Source organism: Megachile rotundata, chromosome 4 (assembly GCF_050947335.1).
Source record: "Megachile rotundata isolate GNS110a chromosome 4, iyMegRotu1, whole genome shotgun sequence".
NCBI classification, from domain to species: domain Eukaryota; kingdom Metazoa; phylum Arthropoda; class Insecta; order Hymenoptera; family Megachilidae; genus Megachile; species Megachile rotundata.
In genome coordinates this window covers 3661077-3682722 of record NC_134986.1, presented here as the reverse complement: position 1 = coordinate 3682722, position 21646 = coordinate 3661077, and the positions used below count along the sequence as shown (strand labels likewise).

General features: G+C 33.9%; 2 protein-coding genes across 2 annotated transcripts; one reads left to right on the top strand and one right to left on the bottom strand.

Moving 5' to 3' along the window:
- Positions 1-269: 269 nt before the first annotated feature.
- Positions 270-14947, bottom strand: LOC100883264 (hemocyte protein-glutamine gamma-glutamyltransferase-like). The gene is made up of 9 exons (XM_003707169.3): positions 14764-14947; positions 14614-14656; positions 10522-10997; positions 8941-9167; positions 7668-8269; positions 4612-4709; positions 2392-2682; positions 1408-1568; positions 270-915 (listed from the first exon to the last, which is right to left on the bottom strand). Exons 3-9 carry the CDS (start codon positions 10988-10990, stop codon positions 628-630), a joined length of 2136 nt encoding a protein of 711 aa, XP_003707217.3. The 5' UTR covers positions 10991-10997; positions 14614-14656; positions 14764-14947; the 3' UTR covers positions 270-627.
- A 2202-nt stretch (positions 14948-17149) lies between these two features.
- Positions 17150-18079, top strand: LOC143264372 (uncharacterized). The gene has a single exon (XM_076531240.1). The coding sequence runs from the start codon at positions 17150-17152 to the stop codon at positions 18077-18079; it is 930 nt and encodes a 309-aa protein (XP_076387355.1).
- The last annotated feature ends 3567 nt before the right edge of the window (positions 18080-21646 follow it).

Here is a 21646-nt window from a genome sequence, read left to right as displayed (position 1 = left end):
TCCGATATAAGCGAAAATGTTATCCCCACCACTAGGGGGAATACCCCTCGAGACGCCAGAGGTTCGCTCGCCGGGAAATGTTACGTGACCCGGGACTTAATGTATCCGTGAGACAATACCAATGCAAATATAAAACTTTTTTATTTTTAATTTTTTCGTTATCAAACTTTTACCAATTAATTCTTGACATTTTTCCGATTAAAATGAGACCAAACACGATATAATTTAGACTATATTTACTGGTTTAATTGACGATAAAAGTTTCTCACGTCGCGTCGAAGAGGATAGCGAGTCAAAATGAAAGAGACGTTACGATCGTGGCAGTCGGCAAAGATCAAAAGTCTGTTCGATTGTTTGCAATACTTGAGCATTGCTAATTTTTTTATTTTTCGTCCATTTTTGTATATAACTTTTTCACGTAAAAATAGGAAATGGCGACTCATCATTTAAAACATTCGTGATATTTAAAGTATACTACAACTAAATCAAATACAAATTTTATTGCACAAATTTTATTTTAAGTATGTCTAATATGTAATTTATCGATACAATTTTTCTTTGAGTTACGATTTAAAAATTATGTGAGAAGGATTTCGGTTGATAGAGAAATTGTGAGATTTAAGGACTTCACTCGTTCTCGTCGAGGACATCAATGGCAGCGGAGCCTGTGATGTCAAGGAGTTCTTTCGAAGTAAAAGTAGCAATAATCTTCTGTCGTCCAGGTTTCTGAGGAACCAACTGGTATTCCACGTACACATCCTCTTCTGGTTCGACGTCTCTGAACATCAACGTTTTGTTCCTCGAGAGTCCTGGTCCAGCATAATTGAATTTGCACTCTGTTAGCATTCTCTTCAACGGATTTTTGAAGCGAAGCGAAATCGTTGATGGTCTTCCTACCACTGGTTCACCGTCGATCTAAAAATTTGTTCAAACAGCGATGCATTAAATCAGTACCATTTTGTAAATAACATATTGAATACAAGGTGTTTCAAAAGTAATGGTATAACCATTAGAATAAAAAAGAATTAATGGTACAACCAAGAAGAAAACGATTCTATTTAAAAAAATACATAAATAACATAGAATAAATTTATGTCATATATCATTTCATTTTCGGAAAATAGGATCTGTAAAATATTTATGACAAATTCTGTTTACGACACAAAACACAGTTTAATAGTTTGACGAGTGGATGTTATGAACTTAAAAAGTCCTTACTTTAACTTCCGCAAAAATGAAGTAGAATGTAAAAAAGTATTGTTTTATATTTTTTAACTTTTGTGTATAAAAATATATTTTATACATAGCTAGTACTATTGCTGAAACTAATGTAAATTAGTATTGTTATAGAACAATAATTACTGTTATTGAAACTAATATAGTAACGTTATTAATTTCAATTTTTACCTTAATTGCAATGTTTGGCTTCAGCACCTGGAAGTCATCCTCATCGGCCCATGTTTGCCTAGTTTCTTTGACCGTGGCAATGCAGTATAGTTTCATAATACAATATTCTACTAGTTTATCCAAATAATCGGCCACTGTGATCGTGAGCTTCAGCTGTTCAGCTAAAATAAATAAATGATGGGTGTTGAAGAAGAAGCAAGTGAGATTTATTTATGTACGTAAATAAATGCAGGTTCGATTTCAATTATAATTTAAGGTACGGCAAAATAAAGATCAAGCATGAATGACTGTTTATTATTAAAATGATCCTTCAGGAGATCCTAGGGACAGGGTCGCGACTAGTTTTTAATCTAAACTTGTGTTTATGATGTCTGCGCTTTTATGATCCTGTATGAAAATGAAGACCAATCCTTATAAGAACTAAGACTGATGTAATTTTTGAAGTTGTGCTAGTTTGTAGTTTATCATGGATCATAAAATGAAGATTATAAAATAAATTAACAAGACTATGCTGCAATATTATACAATGAGCTCGATTATCGTCTGGACGTGTGTTGTGTCACCGAAGGATCATATATTGAACATTTGTGGAGGGTGTATAAACTTGTTGAGTTTGTACTTCTTTTCATATATCCTTCATGGGTGTACGTGTAATATTTTTGAAGATATAGCCTTTTCAAAACGAATAAATCATTTATGCTACCCTCATACTTAAACCCACCTATAAAAACTATAATCCAACCTTCATCAATCGATCATCGTGAAGGTCTCATCTTAAAAATAACTGCAGTGAAAATACTCAAAATGTTCAAATGAAGTACCCGACATAAGTAACATACCTTAACTTTTTTATTATACAATTTCAAACATTCCACCATAAACCTTACATTTCATACTGCACCGATCGCGTGAACGTCACAAGAATTATTGCCATAAATCACATCATTCATTGAGTTTATTGAAAATGAAGTTTAGTAGACTTACTGGCATTTGGTTGAAGTACGAAGTTACCGGATGCTCTCTTGACCAGGTTCGCCTTGACCCCGTTATAGTAAACACTACCGGCAGACAGAACAGCTTGAATGGTTCTTGGTTCATTGGATTTGTTCTTTATGTTCACGGCTACTGCAAATGGATGACCGATATTCACTCGTTCCAGGTCTACGAGATCGAATTCCACGTCCTCTTTTCCTGGCGAAGGCAAAGAGTAAAATCTTTTGGCCACTTCCGTACTGCGAACTGCTCTGTACAGTGTCAAACGCTCGGCTTCAGTTCCTAAACATAAAACAAATTGTATTGTAATATTGTAAATTTAGATAAAGGGTAGGGTGGTTGGCTCGTATAATCCTGTTAGAAAGGGTATAGCCGGATAAAGGCGTCAAATGTGTCTTTACTCCAAATTAATTCGATAAGGGGGTCAAACGTGTCTTTGGGGGTCAATTACAAATACGATACACTATATCAAGTCAATGTGTTAATGATTCCTTAATTATGAGAAAATCTATCAAGATTTGACTAGATAAATAGCAACTGGTAATGAAAATGTCTGTCGAGAGTTAATTACAGCTAGTTGTTTGAAGTCAATCGTTTAAGGTAGCTAAATAATTACAAAGTGCTTTTTAATTGAACGTGAGATGTATCATGTTTCGTAGATTGACGATGATACAACTTTATAAATTTTAATGGTAGTTGCATGCAACTGATTGGGTAGAATTAAATAATTTTAAAAATACAGTATAGCAACCTGCATTTAATTTTACGAAATTATAAATGATGAGAAGTCGAGTAAATTCGTAAACGGGGCAAGTGCTTATACAGGCTATTTTTATTATAATATAAGCGAAATTTCTCCATTTAGTATGTTTGCTTCTTTGTTTTGTTTCACTATATCTCCTTTTATATCTCAGCTAAGAGTACTTGTTTGCAGTATAGAGTACTTGCATAATGTAGTAAAAAGCATTTTATAGGAGATATCGGGGAAAGTGCAGAGTAGTTGACATTTTAAACAATTTCCTATCAAAATCAAAATGTACAAGGAAAATCAAGGTCCTAGTTAATATTAATTAAATAGTAGTAATTGTGCAAAGCGTTCGATATCGACAGCGGTAAGTATTTACATAGTAGACTGAAAATAATTACATTTAAATACCAACTTTACAAAAACCAGTCTGCATTTACCGCACTTCACCTTGTACAAACTTTTCCTCAAAATAAATGATATAATATAAGATTTTGATAAATTAAAAATAACTTTTTGGTTTTAAAGTAACTGTAATTTGGTAAATTTAAGGCAACTTTATTTAGAGTTTGAGAGTTAGAGATTATGAAATTCGATTTATTGAAAAGCTCAAGTGTCATCGTCAAAGTTCAAAACGTTCAATCTCTGGAAGTTCGAGTTTAAAGGTTCACATAAGTATAATCGTCTTCAATCAGTGATGACACTGATCGCCTTTGAGTTCAAGTCAATGCTGCATTTTTATTTTTAGTAGTTATGATATTAAAATGACGTAATCTTTATTTCAACGAGAGAAATATTTTGAAAATTTCAGTTATTGTAATTTATAAGCAACTCAAAATTAGTTAATTTCATGAACCGTTGTCGTGAAAAGTATATTAATGAGTTAGTATCTGCAAATAAGTAAATACAAAATATGATTAAGAATATTGATAAACATTTTGATAACTTATATCTTTATGTATCTATATTATGTGAATAATGTAAAAAGGGAAACTTGATTTTACTTTAACAAATAAAGAAGGAGAAACGGAAAATGTATATATTGTCTACTATAGTATACATATTTATGGGACAACGCGGACTTCCGTTGGATGTAGACAAATATGTATTTGAGAATTTCTCAATTTTTTAATTTTAAAATTTTCAAGTTCTCAAATCTCCAAATTTCTAAATCTTAAATCTTAAAATTCTCAAATTTCCAGATGGCCAAAAGACTTTTGTAAATTAGAGTTAGCCCTTAACGGGCAAGTACACTCTCCGGTTTTAGGGAATCTTTCAATTATTCATTTTATATTCCTACAAATCTAATTTTAATTCTAACATAACATAGTAGTTAGTAACATTAACATGTATGATAGATTATTATTAAAAACGTGGTTAAGAACGAGGTTAAGATGTGACGACAATTTTTTACATGTTCAAGTATATTACATGCTCGAACAAACACTCAATCAATTCGTATTTACCTTCTTTCGCTTTATATAATGATGTTATATTTTCTCTGTCTCTGTCGCCATTCGGATCGTAAATCCAAGGTGCTTTCGTTAGAACCATACGACCGATGCTATTTACAAACGAATTAAATATGTTATTAGTTGACACAGTAATGGATAAATATGGCTTTGAAGATGTGAACAATTTTTAATATTTAAAAATATGAAATTTCTATAGTTGCAAATTTCTATATTTGGAAGTATGGATGTTAAAAATGTTACAAGTTTGTAAATTGTAAACCAAATATTTCTAAGTTTGTAAATTTATAAATTTAAAAATTCGTAAGTTTTTCAATTTCCAAATACTTTAATTTCTAAATTTTTAACGTTTTAGGAAATTTTTAGTCTCCAATCTTGAAAATTTCTTAATTCCTAGATTTGTATATTGTTAAATTTCTAAATTTCTAAATTTCCAACTTTTCATATTCTTCGATTTCTAAGTTCATAATTTTTCAAATGTTCATAACTTTCAATTTAAAAGTGTTGAAATTTAGACTCTCTTTCGTCATTTTAAAAAAATGTTCAAATTGACAAATTTCCAGTTTTATAAATTCCCAAGTTCTTCAATTCTAAAATCTCAAATTTTTAAATTCTCAAGTTTCTAAATTTGCAATTGATCTGCACTTTTAATTTTCTAAATTCCAATACTGCTATATTGCCAAATTTTGTAAATTTCTAATTTGTTTATATTCTCAATTTCCTAAATGCCAAAATTGTTAAATTTCCAAATTTTTACAATACAAATTATTAGTACTCACTTCTTGGTAATCAATTATTAGTGATCAAGTAATCACATCACGAAATTATTAAATTATCAAATTACAAAATTTCTAAATCTCAATATTTTAAAAATTTCAAATGTCCCCGTATCTCCAACACTTTAACGTCGAATACATTGTATTAATTGATCTCTTCGACAAGTACTCGATCTGTCTATCACCGACGATGATTTAACTGTTACGTATGCCGATGATTTTTATTCCTTGGAGATGAATATTCGAGAATAGCCGAAGACCACCGCGAAGCGAGAGTTTAATCTTGCCTAGCTTTCCCAGTTACCAGGGTTTCCTTATTAGACTTCGCTCGAGAGCATCTAACGTCTTCGGACCAACGCGATGAAGATTCGTTAGACGAAAACGTCGCGTTGATTCGTTCCAACCGTCTTCACCACTACTCGTTTCTTACCCATTTTTTGGGTATAAAAGGGGTTGTGGAGAAAATGCCTCGGACCCAATAGATTATCAAACGTCGTCTAATACGGAACCTCTGTCCGTGGACCCATTTGATTTCTGAACGTCGTCTAACGTGGAACCTCTGTCCGAGTACCGCTAGAGTCATCGTGTCGAATCAAGAGAAGTCAATTCGACCAAGATCGGGTTAGAGTCCCCTTCAAGCATTAATGAGAGTCGAAACTACTCAAACTTAATGTAAAGTCAAATCAAGATCAATTCTTGTAACATCACCTTAACCGACAAATACACAGGAATATTTGTAATACCGGTTTTGGGAAGAATATATTTTCAATCACTTATTTTAAACTCAATTTTACATTTTGTCAATTATAAGCAGAGTCCTAACAAACCCACCAGTCGGTATATCTTAGCCTCTCGAGGTATACTGCCATATTTTTGTTACGAGTACAAATATTAACATTTCCTGTGACCCCCGGCGTTAGCCATACGTCGGCTAATTCATTTCAATAATTCATCATTTTCTTGGGGCACCCGGCGTTAGCCATACGTCGGTGCATCCCCGCGTATTGACCTTTCCTGTGACACCCGGCGTTAACCATACGTCGGCTCATCCCTGCGTCTATTTTCCTTTGGCGCTCAGGTTAAGTAACAAACCTGAGTTAGCCTAATAACACTACCTTTACCAAAATACAGTCCCCAATCACGCGGCTGTGACCCCTCCGGCTCGTAACATAACAATCCAATCATAAATCAAAAGTTTCCAACAAGTGGATAATCATGTAATTTAAAATGGCGGAATCTTTCAGTTTTTGCATAAATATTTTGATTATGTTCGTTTTATGCAAATTGGATAATACACGGTAGCGTCTTTAGTAATTCCCAAGGTCAGAATTACCATCAGAACTCAGTAGCGAATATCCAAGAATCATGAATGTAAAAATAATTAATTTATCCTACTTTTTTTTATTAAAATAAATTATCTAATCGTGAATACTACAATTATTCTGTATTTTATATGTAAATTTTTTTGTATTAATATCTATTTCGACAACTTCTTTAGGATTTTTTATTGGATATCATTTCATAAGTTGAATAATTAATATAAATATCTTTTATAATGAATCTAGAGTAATATTTTGTTATATACAGAATAGCAAGTTTAATTTTCTGTTTTTCATCTAATTACTATAATTATTTTAAAAATTTACTTATCGTTTTCAAACTTTAACTAAATGTATTTGGTCTAATTTCATACTATTAAATTTTCTTATAAAATACAAATTTTTTTAGTTATGTTATGAATGATGTATTAATACAATGTATTATCCTCAATAGAAGTTTTATGATTTACAAATTCTGCTAAAAATTTTGATTGATATTATTGGACCAACCTTTAATTTAAATAATATTATTTTATCTATTTTATTTTACTAGCAGAATAATAATTTCAATTTTAACACTAAAAAAAGATTTTTCTTGAAGAATTATATCTTCAACCATAACTCTACAAATTTAATCCTAATCCTGTTACTTTCATTAATATTTTGCTATACCTATTAAATTTTCTCATAATTTCATTATAGCTTCTTTAAATCCTCATATATCATTATTTATTTAATGAATTCATTCTTCATGTATTCAAACAATAAATAATTTTTAATTAACTATTTTAACTTAAAAAAAATATATTATCACTATTATTTGTTGTAAAGTACTTTTCTCATCCAGATCTTGCATTTTGAAATATTTTACTAGAAATTAATTTTTACTGAAATAATACCCCTTAATAACATTATATCCACCCATAAAGGCCACCCTATTATCTCAAATACTTACTGATATTTATTGCAATCGATTTTGGAATATCCCAATTCACTTTCTGGATCTTCCTTCCATCTCATTATATCAGCATTCACCGAAGCTAACATGAAAGTTACGTCATAATTATAACCAACAGCCCCCTGTCTAATTGCTTCAACGGAAGCTGGTCCACACTGATAAACACCCTCGGAAGGTTCCTGAGGAGTAGCATCAATGGCCTGCCATCCTCCGTATCCTTTCGGCAAATCTGGCCTGGCCATCCATACATCGTTCCACACATGATAATTCCAGATCGAGTCTTTACCGTTAGGATTCTTAGGGTCTTCTTCAAGCTCCTTGTTGTTTCTGTCGTAATAACAATCGATGGAAAGCGAGGCGTTCGCGTCGTGAGCTGATACCAAATTTGACACCACCCTCGATGGTATTCCGAGAGCACGACATATGGTGGTCACAGTACCGGCGAATACCCAGCATTGTCCGTATTTCACTGACTCGCCGGTTTCTAAGAATTGTTCTAGAATTGGCACGCTTCCGGTCCACGCGGATGGTGCGGTACCGTCCCAATATCCGCCGAACCAACGTCCGGTTATGACACCTCTGTCGTCGATCGAATTCACCTGAAAGAATTATCCCTACAATTATCGATTGACGAAGATTTTTTCCATTGCAATATGAGGTGCTTTTATCATACTATGACGCAGAAATATATCCGTGAGTTACGCTGAGACGTTGCGCGCATGCTCGAAAACAAGGTAAAAAAATATTATATGTGTACTCTTACAATTATAGTACAGTAAAACCGTTATTAAGGGATACTTTTTAAGGGATACATAAAAAATAATTACGTCATCATTGTGGGTGCTTCGACTACTTTTTCCTTGATTACTTTCTTTGTAAAAATTTACTGCGCATGTCTATCTCTTACGGTTTAGGACTGCGCAGGGGGTCAAAGTTTTCATGAGATAATCGCGGATCCTGGGCAACAAATTTTCGAACAAATAAAAATTGCTCCAATTTAGAAACTAATGAAATAACGAATGAATGTGAATATTAATTGACGTTTTACTGTCGGTTTATTTCTGAACTTGAATTTTTCAAAGTAAAAGTGCGTTATACACCAGTAAGTTCTGTATTAATTATTTATAGAAGATTAAATAGCGAAGAACCAGAGATTCAAAGTAGTTTTTCCTTTGCAAAAGAAATATTTGTAAAATATTACAAGCAACCGAGAATAGGTTCAGAAATTATGAGAATAAAGATACTAAAGAAAAGCATAAAAATGTCTTACGATTCTCGAAATAGCTCGGCACATGCTAATAGGATCTCCTCTGGAAGTTGCTTTAATGCCAGATCTTTCTAGCAACAATTGACAAGCAGGAAGTACACATACATCGAATTGACCGAAAATCCATTCTCTGCCTCGAGAACTTCCCCATGGGCCAACCCATATCTTTCCAACGTCGTTTAGGACATATTCGTCCAAAAGTTGTTCCTCTTCCATGAATACTACATCCTCTAAAAATAAAACAATTACAATGGTAACGATAATGTACTAATAGGATAACTACATAATTATTAAAATAGAATTTGTGAGTGTTTTACAAATTATTTTTATTATTTGTAAATTGTATGGATTGTGTATATTTTATATTTTAATGGTTGTTGTAAGATGGAGTATACATATAGTTCTTAATTATTCTATTATTTAGTAGGATTATAAAATAATACTATTTGAATCTCTGAATAAGATTCTTTTTATCTCTAGCTGAAATCACTAGATGAAATAAATGTTGTCAAAATAAGAAAAAATGGTTTATGAGAAAATTTTAGAGATAAAATTGTACTGTCGAGTTGAAGCTCAGCTTATTGTTAGTTTTGCGTAAGAAGATATTAAAATGTAATGTTAAAATATATTAAAAGAATTCGCAAAACCTTGCAAGCTTTCTTATGAAATGCTTATGAAAAGTTAACAAATTCAAAAATCCCTAATTGCCACAATTTTTAATCTTCTAGAAGTTCAAATCTTGAAATTATAAAATTTTCAAATTTCATTATTTGAAAAAATTAAATTTGAAAATTTCAAAATGACTGAGTTTGGATATTTCCACATTTTCGAATCTCTAACCATTCAAATTTCCCATTTTTCAAATTAACAATTTTCCAGATTTCAAAATTTTCACACTTCAAAATTCTCAAGTTCCATTTTTTCCAAGTTTTTATGATTCCAACTACTAAATTTGTAAATTCTCAAATTTCCAAATACTAAAATTGCTAAATCCCACATTGTCAAAGTCTCAAATGGTCAAATTCTCAAATTCTGAAATCTCCAAATTTCCAAATTTCTAAATTCCTGAATCCTCAAATTCCTAAATTTTCAAATTTTTAATTCCCCAAATCCCCAAATTTCCAAATTCCTAAATTTCCAAATTCCCAATCTTTCAAATCTCCAAATCCTCAAATTCTAAAATTCTTAACAAAACTCCCTACATTGATAACAATATCTTACATTAATATTGGAATTCAGAATAAAGTTGTTTTCTAACACTATCACTCATTATGAAAAATATAGTTGTAATACATTGCATAGATATAAAGCGCTATAACATAATTTGTCATATGTTTGATAACTCTTAAACGAAAAAATGAAATTAGCTAAAAAATTGTATATCTTCGTTATACCTCAGTAATTAAATATAACCTCATTTCCATAGGAACTGTACACGGAATCTGTTTATCACGTTGGAATTCCAAATCATCAACTTCAAATTTCCTTTACATCAAAAAAACCTCGTTTACAAACATCCACTTTTACTTCCTGAATTCCTTAATTCTTCTAATTAGAAATAAAGTTCTTTATAAAAATACAAACCTTTCAACCACGGATTAAACAGCAGATAAATATCCTTTTCATAGTTGAAGGTATTCGGAGCCGCCTTGCTGCCCAAGGTGGTGGTCTCCACATTCAACTGCCACAAACCAACAGGACTATCGATGGGACTTCTCACTTCCACGGACAAATCCGTTCCATGTACACCAATCATTCGTACACTCCATGTTTCCAAATCAGTCAAGTAACTATTTTTGTTGGTTATGGTGATCACTCCTCTGGTGCCCCTCAAAACGTTTGGATTTGGTCCAAAACTGAACAGCAATCTGACGATATCAGACTCGTCCACGTATTCTCGATTGAATCTCACAGCAAGATTAAAAGTTTGGCCCCTTCTCAGAACTGCTGTCGGTGGGTCTAAATGTACTAATTCGTAGTTGAACGTGTGATGAAGTTTGGCATTCTCCTTTTCGTACATGTGCACCGATTCGACGACGAGTGGCTCCGACATTTTGGAACTGTAAATCAGAGTAATCAGGAAAATTATTTGTCGAATGCGTGGAGAAAGAGTACATAAGATAAGGTAAAGTGGGGTGAATACAGACTGGTTTTTGTAAAGTTGGTATTTAAACGTGAGTATTTTCAGTCTGCTATATAAATACTTAACGCTGTCGATATCAAATGCTTTGTATAATTACTTCTACTTTGTGACGTCGTGCGACGACGTTTGATCTAGTTGCTTAAGGACTATTTCTCTAAGGATTATTATTATTATTAAGCATATATATGTATTTATATATATATATATATATATAAACGCAATATATATATATTGCGTTTTTGACATAATTAGTTATAAGACACAGTCCCGCGTGCGTTATAAATAAGATAGCATAAGTTTTACATTCCTTTACTCCTAGGTCCTCAAGTTCACCCTTTATCTTAACCTAAACATCCTGCTATGTACATTCCTATCTAATTCCGCGAACCTTTATTTACATCACGCAATCTCCAGACAATAACAGATCATAACTAATCTCCCTTTATCTTCTCTTCTGACACCACCGAGTAATATAAAAAGCCCAGTTCGAGTAGCCTCGCGAGCAGTAGCAGTCCGACTAGTCACAGGGTCCGGTCCCCTCGTGCTGGACTCTGCTAGTTTCCATCCTAATTCCACCCATTTCCTACCAACTCTAAACTACGCGTTTCATTTATATTATAACTCTAAGTTCATTTGTATCAGTTATATTCCGACATCGTCTTAAGTATTGAATATATTTTATATTTAGTTATCTTCGCCTTTAATCATTTCCTATAAACCCGAGATCTCTTTAAGAGCTTTTGATTATTTAAAATACGTATACTCGATTACGCTGGATCTGGTAGTACGAGACATAGTCGCACGAGATCAATTATATTGCGAAATCGAGATAGGTAATCCACATCACCACGGTGGTGTGAGACATAGCCGCACGCATATGATGTGTTTGATGCCTCTGCATTTTTAGTCAGCTCATGGGGAGACAAAGACGAGGAGGTCGTAGGTACCAACTACGTAAGATCCTACGCACCTTATACCTACCCTGTCTAGCTCTTACTCCACGACCAGTTATCCGCGACGCTAAGTATCAGTTATTACTCATTGATATACCTGTGAAGAAGATCATAGTGAAGGATCTTCTACCTAAGGATCCAAGACGAGAAATCTATTGTAAAAGTTAAGGAGGAAGCTTCGGGTAAGTACTGTGTCATACTTGTACACCCTGGGATCCCTGACATACGACGGGCGCACGTACCGCGTGGTCTAAAAGCTTGTCAATTCAAGAGCGATTCCGGACCTTCATATTGATATCCAGGACGTAACAACTTAATTAATATTAACTAGGACCTTAATGTTCCTTGTACATTTTGATTTTGACAGGAAATTGTTTAAAATGTCAACTACTCTGCACTTTCCCCGAAAATGGGGTACGAGCGTAACTTGAAGTTAAATACTTTGAAACTTTATTTCATGTGCAATGGGGCAAGAGTAGAATTATTAACAAATCTGCTATAAAATGCTTTTTACTCCATTGTGCAAGTACTCTATACTGCAAACAAGTACTCTAAGTTAAATATAAAAGGGAATATAGTGAAACAAAACAAGGAAACAAACATACTAAATGGAGAAATTTCGCTCATATTGTAATAAAAGTAGCCTGTATACGCATTTGCACTGTTTACGAACTTACCCCACTTCACCTTATTGCGTAACTGCTTGTGAATACTGTTCTGTAAGAAATATTCTACTGATATTCATAAAATATCACATGCGATAGTTATCGAGATTTACGAAAAAATCATGCCGTTAATGATTTAGTAATTCCATGAAGCAAACACAAATTGATAGAATTTATTGTCACTTGTGAAATGATCATTGTAAATGAGACTTCAACCCCTATAAACTAGCGCTAAAGTTTTGCGATATCGTTTCTTTTTACCGCAACTTTCCAACGCTACGTAACAACGATCTCGAAGGGTCAGTTGGTGACACGTTCTATCCAAATACTTGTCGTACTTTCAGTTGCATAGCAGAAATTTACCTTTGATTCATCGATTCGTTGCGTAAATATCCGAGATACATCTCGGAACGTGAGCTGCATTGCAACGGGTGTGTAACACCCTTGAATGGTATCGACAACTCTCTAATGATTCACCAAATTCTTCGACGAAAAGCCGTGTTTCGAAAAGTATTACACAACTTGCCATGCTGCATGGGTTTTACGTGATATTTTAGACAATCAACGAATATTTTAGCTGTGTGACCAACGATTAGGATTTTCGATAATAAATGTAAAACCGGTATTCTGAGTTTCTCATTTGCATGGTCGTTAATATGTAAGAAATTTATATTTCTAGGTTTCTGAGATACTCCTTCTTTTTTCCTTTTTTGTAAACGCACGATTTTAGAGATGAACATCGTTTAGTCAGCAAGGATGAATTTTAGGAAAGGAAATATATAAAAGGTCTTTGAGGAAAAGAAATATAAAAGTTTGCGAAATAGCAAAAATATCGATTAGTCAAAGAATAGTTTGAAGATTATCGAGTATAAATTTAATAATAAAAAAGTAATTATTGTGAAATTTTATAAAAGTTTGTCAGAGAATTATGAGGTTAAAATATATTAATAGGTAACTTGTTTTAGTTATAATTATTTTGGTTACGAATAACAATTATTGATGAAGGAAATTATTTTTGGTTACGAGTAACCATTATGTATCTACTACAAGCCGTTATGTATGTGCTCCATTTTAGTTATCTAAACCAATATCGATGACGAGAGTTCTGTTTTGTTTACGTCCATAATTTACATATTTTGTAAGACAAAATTTAGATTTTACTTATTAAGTAACAGATGTGTGTAAATATTGAATAAAAAGATTGATCTGTACTATTTTCAAAATGTTTTGTAAAATATATAAATTTTGTGATTCATTTTAGGTGATTAACGATTAATATTAATACAATATTAAAAATGTTAAAAAATGTTAAGAAATGTTAAATGTTAAAATGTTGAAAATTAACAATGGCTGAAAATAGTCGAAACAAAATTTCTATTACTGATAGCAGTTATTAGTAAAGCATTAAAATGCAATTTTCGTTATTTATAATAGTAATCGGAATAAAATTTTGTTCATCGATACTGGTAGACAAAGGAGTTTTAATCAGTTATACTGATTATTTGCAACTAAAATTATTTAAACATTATTAATCTGAATTTGTGTTCTGCAGTCTCTGAAGATATAATTTGAAGTTTGTTTATATATGTATTGTTTATTAATATCTTATCCAATAATAAACTAAATAATAAACTATTTTTATTAATTATTGAATAATAGAAAAAAAAACAATTCTTACAAATATTCAAATCAATAAAATTGCTATATTGTTAACAGCAATTCTATTTTATATTATAAATTAATTTCTTTTTTAATTTAAATACATTTATTACTGTTTTGTTTCAATTAAAAAATAATGTATTTTGCATAACCGAACATAACAGAACACACTATAACAAAATTGGGAATAATTTATGAATTCCTTTTCAAACCCTCATTTTTGCAAAAATAAATTAAATAAATCTATTATACTCACATTTGTCAACTTCAACAGGTTTCTTTCACACCAATAAGAATTTCTGTAAAATAATTTATTCGCATGAAAAAAAGATTTTTTATTCATGTTAACAACGTGTATAAGACAGTAAATTGAGGCTATAAGTCATTGATGATATTGGCAACTTACATGCTATCGTTAAAACGAAATTTTAGATGAACTCGATTCACTGAAAATGATGAAGCGATTTGGAATTGAAGATATGCGATCGCACGAACCGATGACAATTGACGATGAACTTACACTCTCACTATATTGACACTGAGTCTTACTGGATTTTTATACAAGATGCAGCTTCCTTTAAGCTGACCACAAAATCCCCCACCTACAATCAGTAGGACGTTTAATTTATTATAAAATACTTTCCTCATCCATATCTTGTATTTTTAAATATTTTACTATAAATTAATTTTTACTGAAATAATACCCCTTAGTATTTGATAAAAAGCATTAATATTTTTTATTTAACGTTGCCTTGTTGTAAAATTAAAAGATAATATTTTTCAAGTATGCAAAATAGTACTATAATAGCACAATATACAATAAGTACAATAGTATACAAAAATACTATTATAGAAATATATCAAAAAAAGTAAAAATTTATGATTAATACTTATAAATTGTATTTATATATATGTATAATTATACAAATTATAGAAATTATATAATTTATATTTTAAGGGCTTTTGTCTTTTTCTATTATTTATTTTTGTATGGAGTAAGTATATTTTATTTTGTTGTTTTGCAGAATTATTTTAGTTTTTTTCATTTGTTTGATTTTGTATGAAGTAGGTATATTTTACTTTTTCGTTCTGTCTTCGTTAATTTTTGGGGTAAAGTCGTCGCTGACAAGTGCGGCATATATTAAGAATAAAAACGCTGAAGATTATGCTCATTCACATCCGGATGCGTGTAGGAGTATTATGATGAATAGTTATATAGATAATTATTTAGTTAGCCAGAAATCTGCACGAGATTTAACCTTTTAGGTACGGCCGAATTCTGCGTGTGGTATTTCCCTGGACGGCAGGGTCTGACGTGAACGATGTATTATCGATATAACACTGCAAAGTGTGACGGGCAATCCCGTTCTGTGCACAAGAATATTCAAATGAAGTATTTGATCGCTGTATCTTATTCTTTTTATCTTCTTCATACCCTGCATATTTCTATTGATTTTATTTTCGATTTCCGAGTCGGATTCTGAATTGTCAGAAATTGCCCTTTGTTTTCTATTTTCATGTAGCATTTTGGGGTTAGAGACTCTAACAATGTATAAGGATATGTTAGAAAAAACAAATGGTATATTTATTTAAGGAAAAAGCAATAATTTATACCTGACTGCCTATTTTGTCTATCTATTGTTTTATTTGCACTGTTCTAAATCGATGTAAAGAAAAAAGAAGTGTACAACAATTATGAAAGCCACTATAGTGGCGCGTCGTCCTGGGAGATCGTATTCGCGAAAGCCACTATAGTGGCGCGTCGTCCTGAAAGATGATATCCACAAAAGCCACTATAGTGGCGCGTCGTACCTAAAAGGTTAATAGATTTAGTTCGAGACGTCACCAGAATAAATGCTCGTGCCAACTTCGAAATGCATGGATGGGCAAGCAACGATACCACTGTAGTGGCGGCAGCAGGAAGGGAACCTGCAAAAGACAAAGGAGAGTTGAAGCTCTGTGACCGAGGTGGGGAAAAGGTGTTTGACATGAACAAAGTTCCCGCGGAGGTGATACGCGGAAACAGGAAACCGACGAAGCGCGAGTATCTTCGTGTCATCATGTCGACCTTTGACCCGCTGGGATTTCTGGTACCCTTCATGATAAAGTCTAAAATATTAATGCAGCAAATCTGGCGTAGTGGAATTGGTTGGGATGATCCGTTAAGGGATGAAGAAAATGTCGGTTGGTTAACGTGGTTGCGGATGCTGCAATTGGTAAATCAGAGTCGCATCCCGTGCTGTTTGATACCAACAACCTCCGATCTCGCGACAGCGCAGCTCCATGTGTTCTGTGACGCGAGTTTGTAGGCGTACGCTGCCGTGCCGTACATTAGAATAACTACCGAAGGCCCTGTAGCAAGCGTTTTAATTATGGCCAAATCAAGAGTGGCCCCCCTGAAACCGCTCTCCGTTCCACGATTGGAATTGCAAGCTGCGTTACTTACAGCACGATTAGCTAAAACTATTACGGAGGAGCTTGATATTAAATTTCACCAGCGGTTTCTATGGTCCGATTCCGTTACTGTTTTAAGATGGATAAATGGAGAACATCGAATGCGTCAGGTGTTTGTTGCCCATCGTCTGGGGCAAATTGGCGAGATTTCCGAAACCTTTGAGTGACGCTGGGTTCCGTCCAGCCAGAACCCGGCGGATATCGCGACGCGTTGGAATAACAGAGCTTCTGATGAGCCCAACAGTTGAAACTTGGGGCCCGCATTTTTACCGAAATCGGAATGTGACTGGCCAGTAGAGAAACCGCTCGACGAGGTGAAGAAGAAATCGATAGACGAAATGGAAATGCGCAAAGCGTTCGTATACTTTGCAGAGTCGTACCAATTATCTACCTTTCCGTTAGCGCTAAGACTTCTCGAATGGCAAGGTTTATTTATTGTGGCCAGGCGCGTACAGTCGGTCATAAGTCGTTGGAAAGGTCGAACTCCTGAACTGCCCTCAGTGGTAAGCATTTCCGCGGCTGAGCGATGTTGGTATCGCATAATTCAGGCTGATTGCTTTCATGAGGAAATGAATGCTATCAGGTGTAATAAAGAGTTAAAAAAAACTAGCAAGATAGCTAATTTGTGGCCTCATATTGATGAACACGGAATCTTAAGAGTAACCGGACGAGTAACGAAAATTCATGAGGACAAATTTAATAATTTCCCGATAATCCTCGAAGACAAGCATCCAGCGACCAAATTGCTTATAACGGAATACCATCGGCGTTTCTATCGCGCAAATAATGCGGCTGTCGTCAACAAACTACATCAAACTTTTTTCATAATAGGTTTAAGAAAGACCTTACGCTCATTGGTCGCTAAATGTCTAGTATATCGCTTACAACGTGCCAAACTTCAGGCTCCTATCATGTCAACGTTACCTGAGGGACGATTGGCGTACAGGCCGAGACCCTTCAGTCACTGCGGAATTGACTATTTTGGTCCTATGTTCGTAAAAATTGGTCGACGTAGGGAAAAACGCTGGGGGCTTCTATTTACCTACCTCACTACACGGGCTGTTCACTTGGAGTTAGCGCACATCTTAAGCGCGAGTTCCGTCATTTACAGAGATTGGCTTCGCGTAGAGGTCTTCCCGTCACGGTATACTACATATAGTAACAACGGTACAAATTTTAAAGGTGCTAGTAAAGAACTTAAAGAAGCTATCGCTGAAATAGATAAAGAAAAGCAACGAGAATATGCGCTGACACAACGAATAGAATAGAAATTCATTCCTCCGGACGCACCACGTATGTGTAGGGCGTGGGAACGCCTAATTAGATCCGTAAAAACTGCGCTACACGTGGTTTTACGCGAACAAGCTCCTACAGAAGAAGTTCTGTACACGTTATTGACCGAAATGGAGCATTTGGTAAACTCACGGCCATTAACAAATGTGCCCGTAGATCCGCGAGATCACAAAGCTCTCACCCTTAATCATTTTTTAATTGGAACATCGTCCGGAAGCATAGAGCTGGGAAATTATGAGTCGCAGACCGTATGCTTAAGAAAACAGTGGAAATTGACTCAACACTTTGCTGACTGCTTCTGGAGGCGTTGGTTACGAGAGAGATATACTACCGTCTATCATCGGACGACCTAAATGGATGAGAGAAGGGAATACTTTAGGCAGAGGTAATCTAATACTCATAGCGGACACGCAGTCACCACGCAACGAGTGGAAAAGAGGGACTATTATACAAACATATCCTTGATCCGATGGTGTAGTTAGAATAGCGAAGATTCACACATCACGAGGCACAACGACCGCGATGGTCGTCGTAGGACGGCCATGTGCCCGTCGTCCCTGCTTTATTAGGGTGGGTCACTGGGCTTTTTCTAACAGTAGTTTATCAATTCCTTCCTTGTAAGATGTGGTTGGTTTGGACTGGAAGAAGCTTTCAACATCCTGCCTGACTTGCTCTTCAGAATTGAAGGTTTTTCCGTTTAAAAAGTTTTGTAAGGAACAGAAAAGGTGGTAGTCTGTCGGGGCAAGATCTGAGGAGTAAGGTGGATGTGGTAAAACAGACCATCCAAACTCAAGAATTTTTTCTTGAGTCACCCTTGCTGTATGCGGTCGCGCGTCGTCGTGTAAAAGAATTACATTTCTGCGATTGACGAGTGCATGGCGCTTTTCTAGGAGTTTCTCTTGCACTCTTTGCAATTGCTGAATGTATTTATCCGCAGTAATCGTTAAATTTGACTTCAACAACTCGTGGTGACTTATACCTTCATAATCTCACCATACACACAATAAAATCTATTTAGCTGCATCGGAAGTTACTTATGACTCGACCTAATATATTATTAGAGTTTTTTTCTTCAATCGATCCCCCTATCCTGGTATTTTTCTGTTACATTAGTTGACAGTAAATTAAATAGTACTAACACTGAAGACAAATAATTATTTTGTATACTAACATAATTTAAACATTTTTAACTGGAAAGTTTTATATGCACTTTATTTCTGTGATTAACCAATAATCATAAAAGTAGTTCACTTGTAATATTATATTAATTGTATTTTCTCTTTCAAATTGTGAACTCAAATAAATGTTATTAAAATACAAATTTTCCGAAAATACCTTTTTTTTTCAAAACTGAAAATTATAATAAAATAAAAGACTATCAAGATTGTAGAAGAGTACAGCGCTATTTCATACGTTATTACATAAAAAATTCAATTTCTAAATTTGTGATGTGACACCATTATTTACTTTTATCTAATAATTTAATTAGAGGTTCTCAGTTTATGATGAATATACATTCATTAATTGATTTTTTATATGTAGAGAATAGAAATGTTTAGTTTAAACAAGTTTGTTAGTGTATCTTATAAAATGATTAGTTTTCGAACTGCAATTGGCACGAGATAAAACGAATAAAAATAAGTTGAAGACATAATTAAGTCCAACATACTAGGTCTGTTTGATTACGCGCTCCGCGCCTAACCTAACAATGTTGAGCGAGCGAGTAAATTTCACGCTAAAGCAAAAATAGTCAACCGTGTCATCCGGTTGAATTGGTTGAGTGGTGCAAGAGAAAAGCATGAACAAAAAAGTTGAAAAGTCAAGTACATAAGCGCGAGCAAATTCATTTTGCATTAAAGTCTACGAGGATATGGTTTTTCGGTAATTATTCCTCCGTGGCATGCGCGAGCGGCGCGTAGGAGGAATGTACACGTCAATAAGTATGCAAAATCGTTAATTACTCACTTTCTGAGCATAGATTATGAATTTTTATGATTAAAGAATGGTCAGCAATGCATTATTTACATGGTTCGATCATAAAAGTTCATAAATAATGTTCGGGTAATGAGTAATTAATTATTTTGTGTCAGCATTGCGATACGTACATGAGCCGCCTGTCAAGTCTACTGCACCTGCAAAATCCAATATTTCGGCACTTTGACGACGTAGTATGGTTCCTGAGGCATTTAGAAACAAATTTCTATTAGGGTTTGATGCATTTTGATACCTAATAAAGCCAGAAAATCAATATTTTTTAGAATTCGGTCCAAAACGGTACAGGTGGCGCCATCTACCGGTGAGCGACGGAACTACGAAAAACTAAAATTTCTATTTTCTCGAAAAATACCGAATTTTAAGTACTTCTCAGGGTCAGAAATCAATCTGTAACCTCTCTGGACCCTATATGATGTAACAAGTACCTCCTAAAAGCGAGAGAAAAGAAAATTAAAAAAAAAGGTCAAAACATGGACGAAAAATTGGCGTCCATCTAGCGGTGAAACTTGGAACTACAAAAACATAAAAATGCGATTTTCTCGAAAATTAGCAAACTTTGAGTACTTCCGAGGCTCAGAAAGTGCTATGCGATCGCATTAGAAGCAAAATAATGCAACAAAAGCTTCCTAAAGGCTTTAATAAAGAAAATAAAAAAAATGTCATTTTATCCAGACAATTTGTGGCGCCATCTAGCGGCGAAACTGCAAACTAAACTGAAAAAACGTATGTCCGAATACGCGTTAGGGAAAAATATAAAAAGTAATATCTCGTAACTTTGACGACGTGTTATGCTTCTTTATACATTTTAAAGCAATTTTTGTTGAATAAATTAATCATTTTTTTGCCTGTTAAGCCCAGAAAATCAATTTCTATTTGACCCCTTAACGCGTATTCGGACATACGGTTTTTCAGTTTAGTTCGCAGTTTCGCCGCTAGATGGCGCCACAAATTTTCTCCATAAAATGACATTTTTTTTTTTCTTTATTAAAGCCTTTAGGAAGCTTTTGTTGCATTATTTTGCTTCTAATGCGATCACATAACACTTTCTGAGCCTCGGAAGTACTTAAAGTTTGCTAATTTTTTAGAAAATCGCAGTTTTATGTTTTTGTAGTTCCAACTTTCACCGCTAAATGGACGCCAATTTTTTAGTCCACGTTTTGACCTTTTTTTTAATTTTCTTTTCTCGCGCTTTTAGGAGGTACTTGTTACATCATATAGGTTCCAGAGAGGTCACAGATTGATTTCTGACCCTGAGAAGTACTTAATGGCGCCACCTGTACCGTTTTGGATCGAATTTGACAAAAATTGATTTCCTGGCTTTATTAGGCATCAAAACGCATCAAACCCTGATAGAAATTTGTTACTAAATGCCTCAGGAACCATACTACGTCGACAATGTGCCGAAATATTCATTTTTTTATTTTCCTTATATGCATGTTCGGACCGTCACTTTTTAGGATCAGTTTTTTCGGTGATTATTCGTTCGTGGCAAGTCCGATTTAAATTTTTTTTTCTATGTCCATCTGGATGTACATACGCATGTGCAT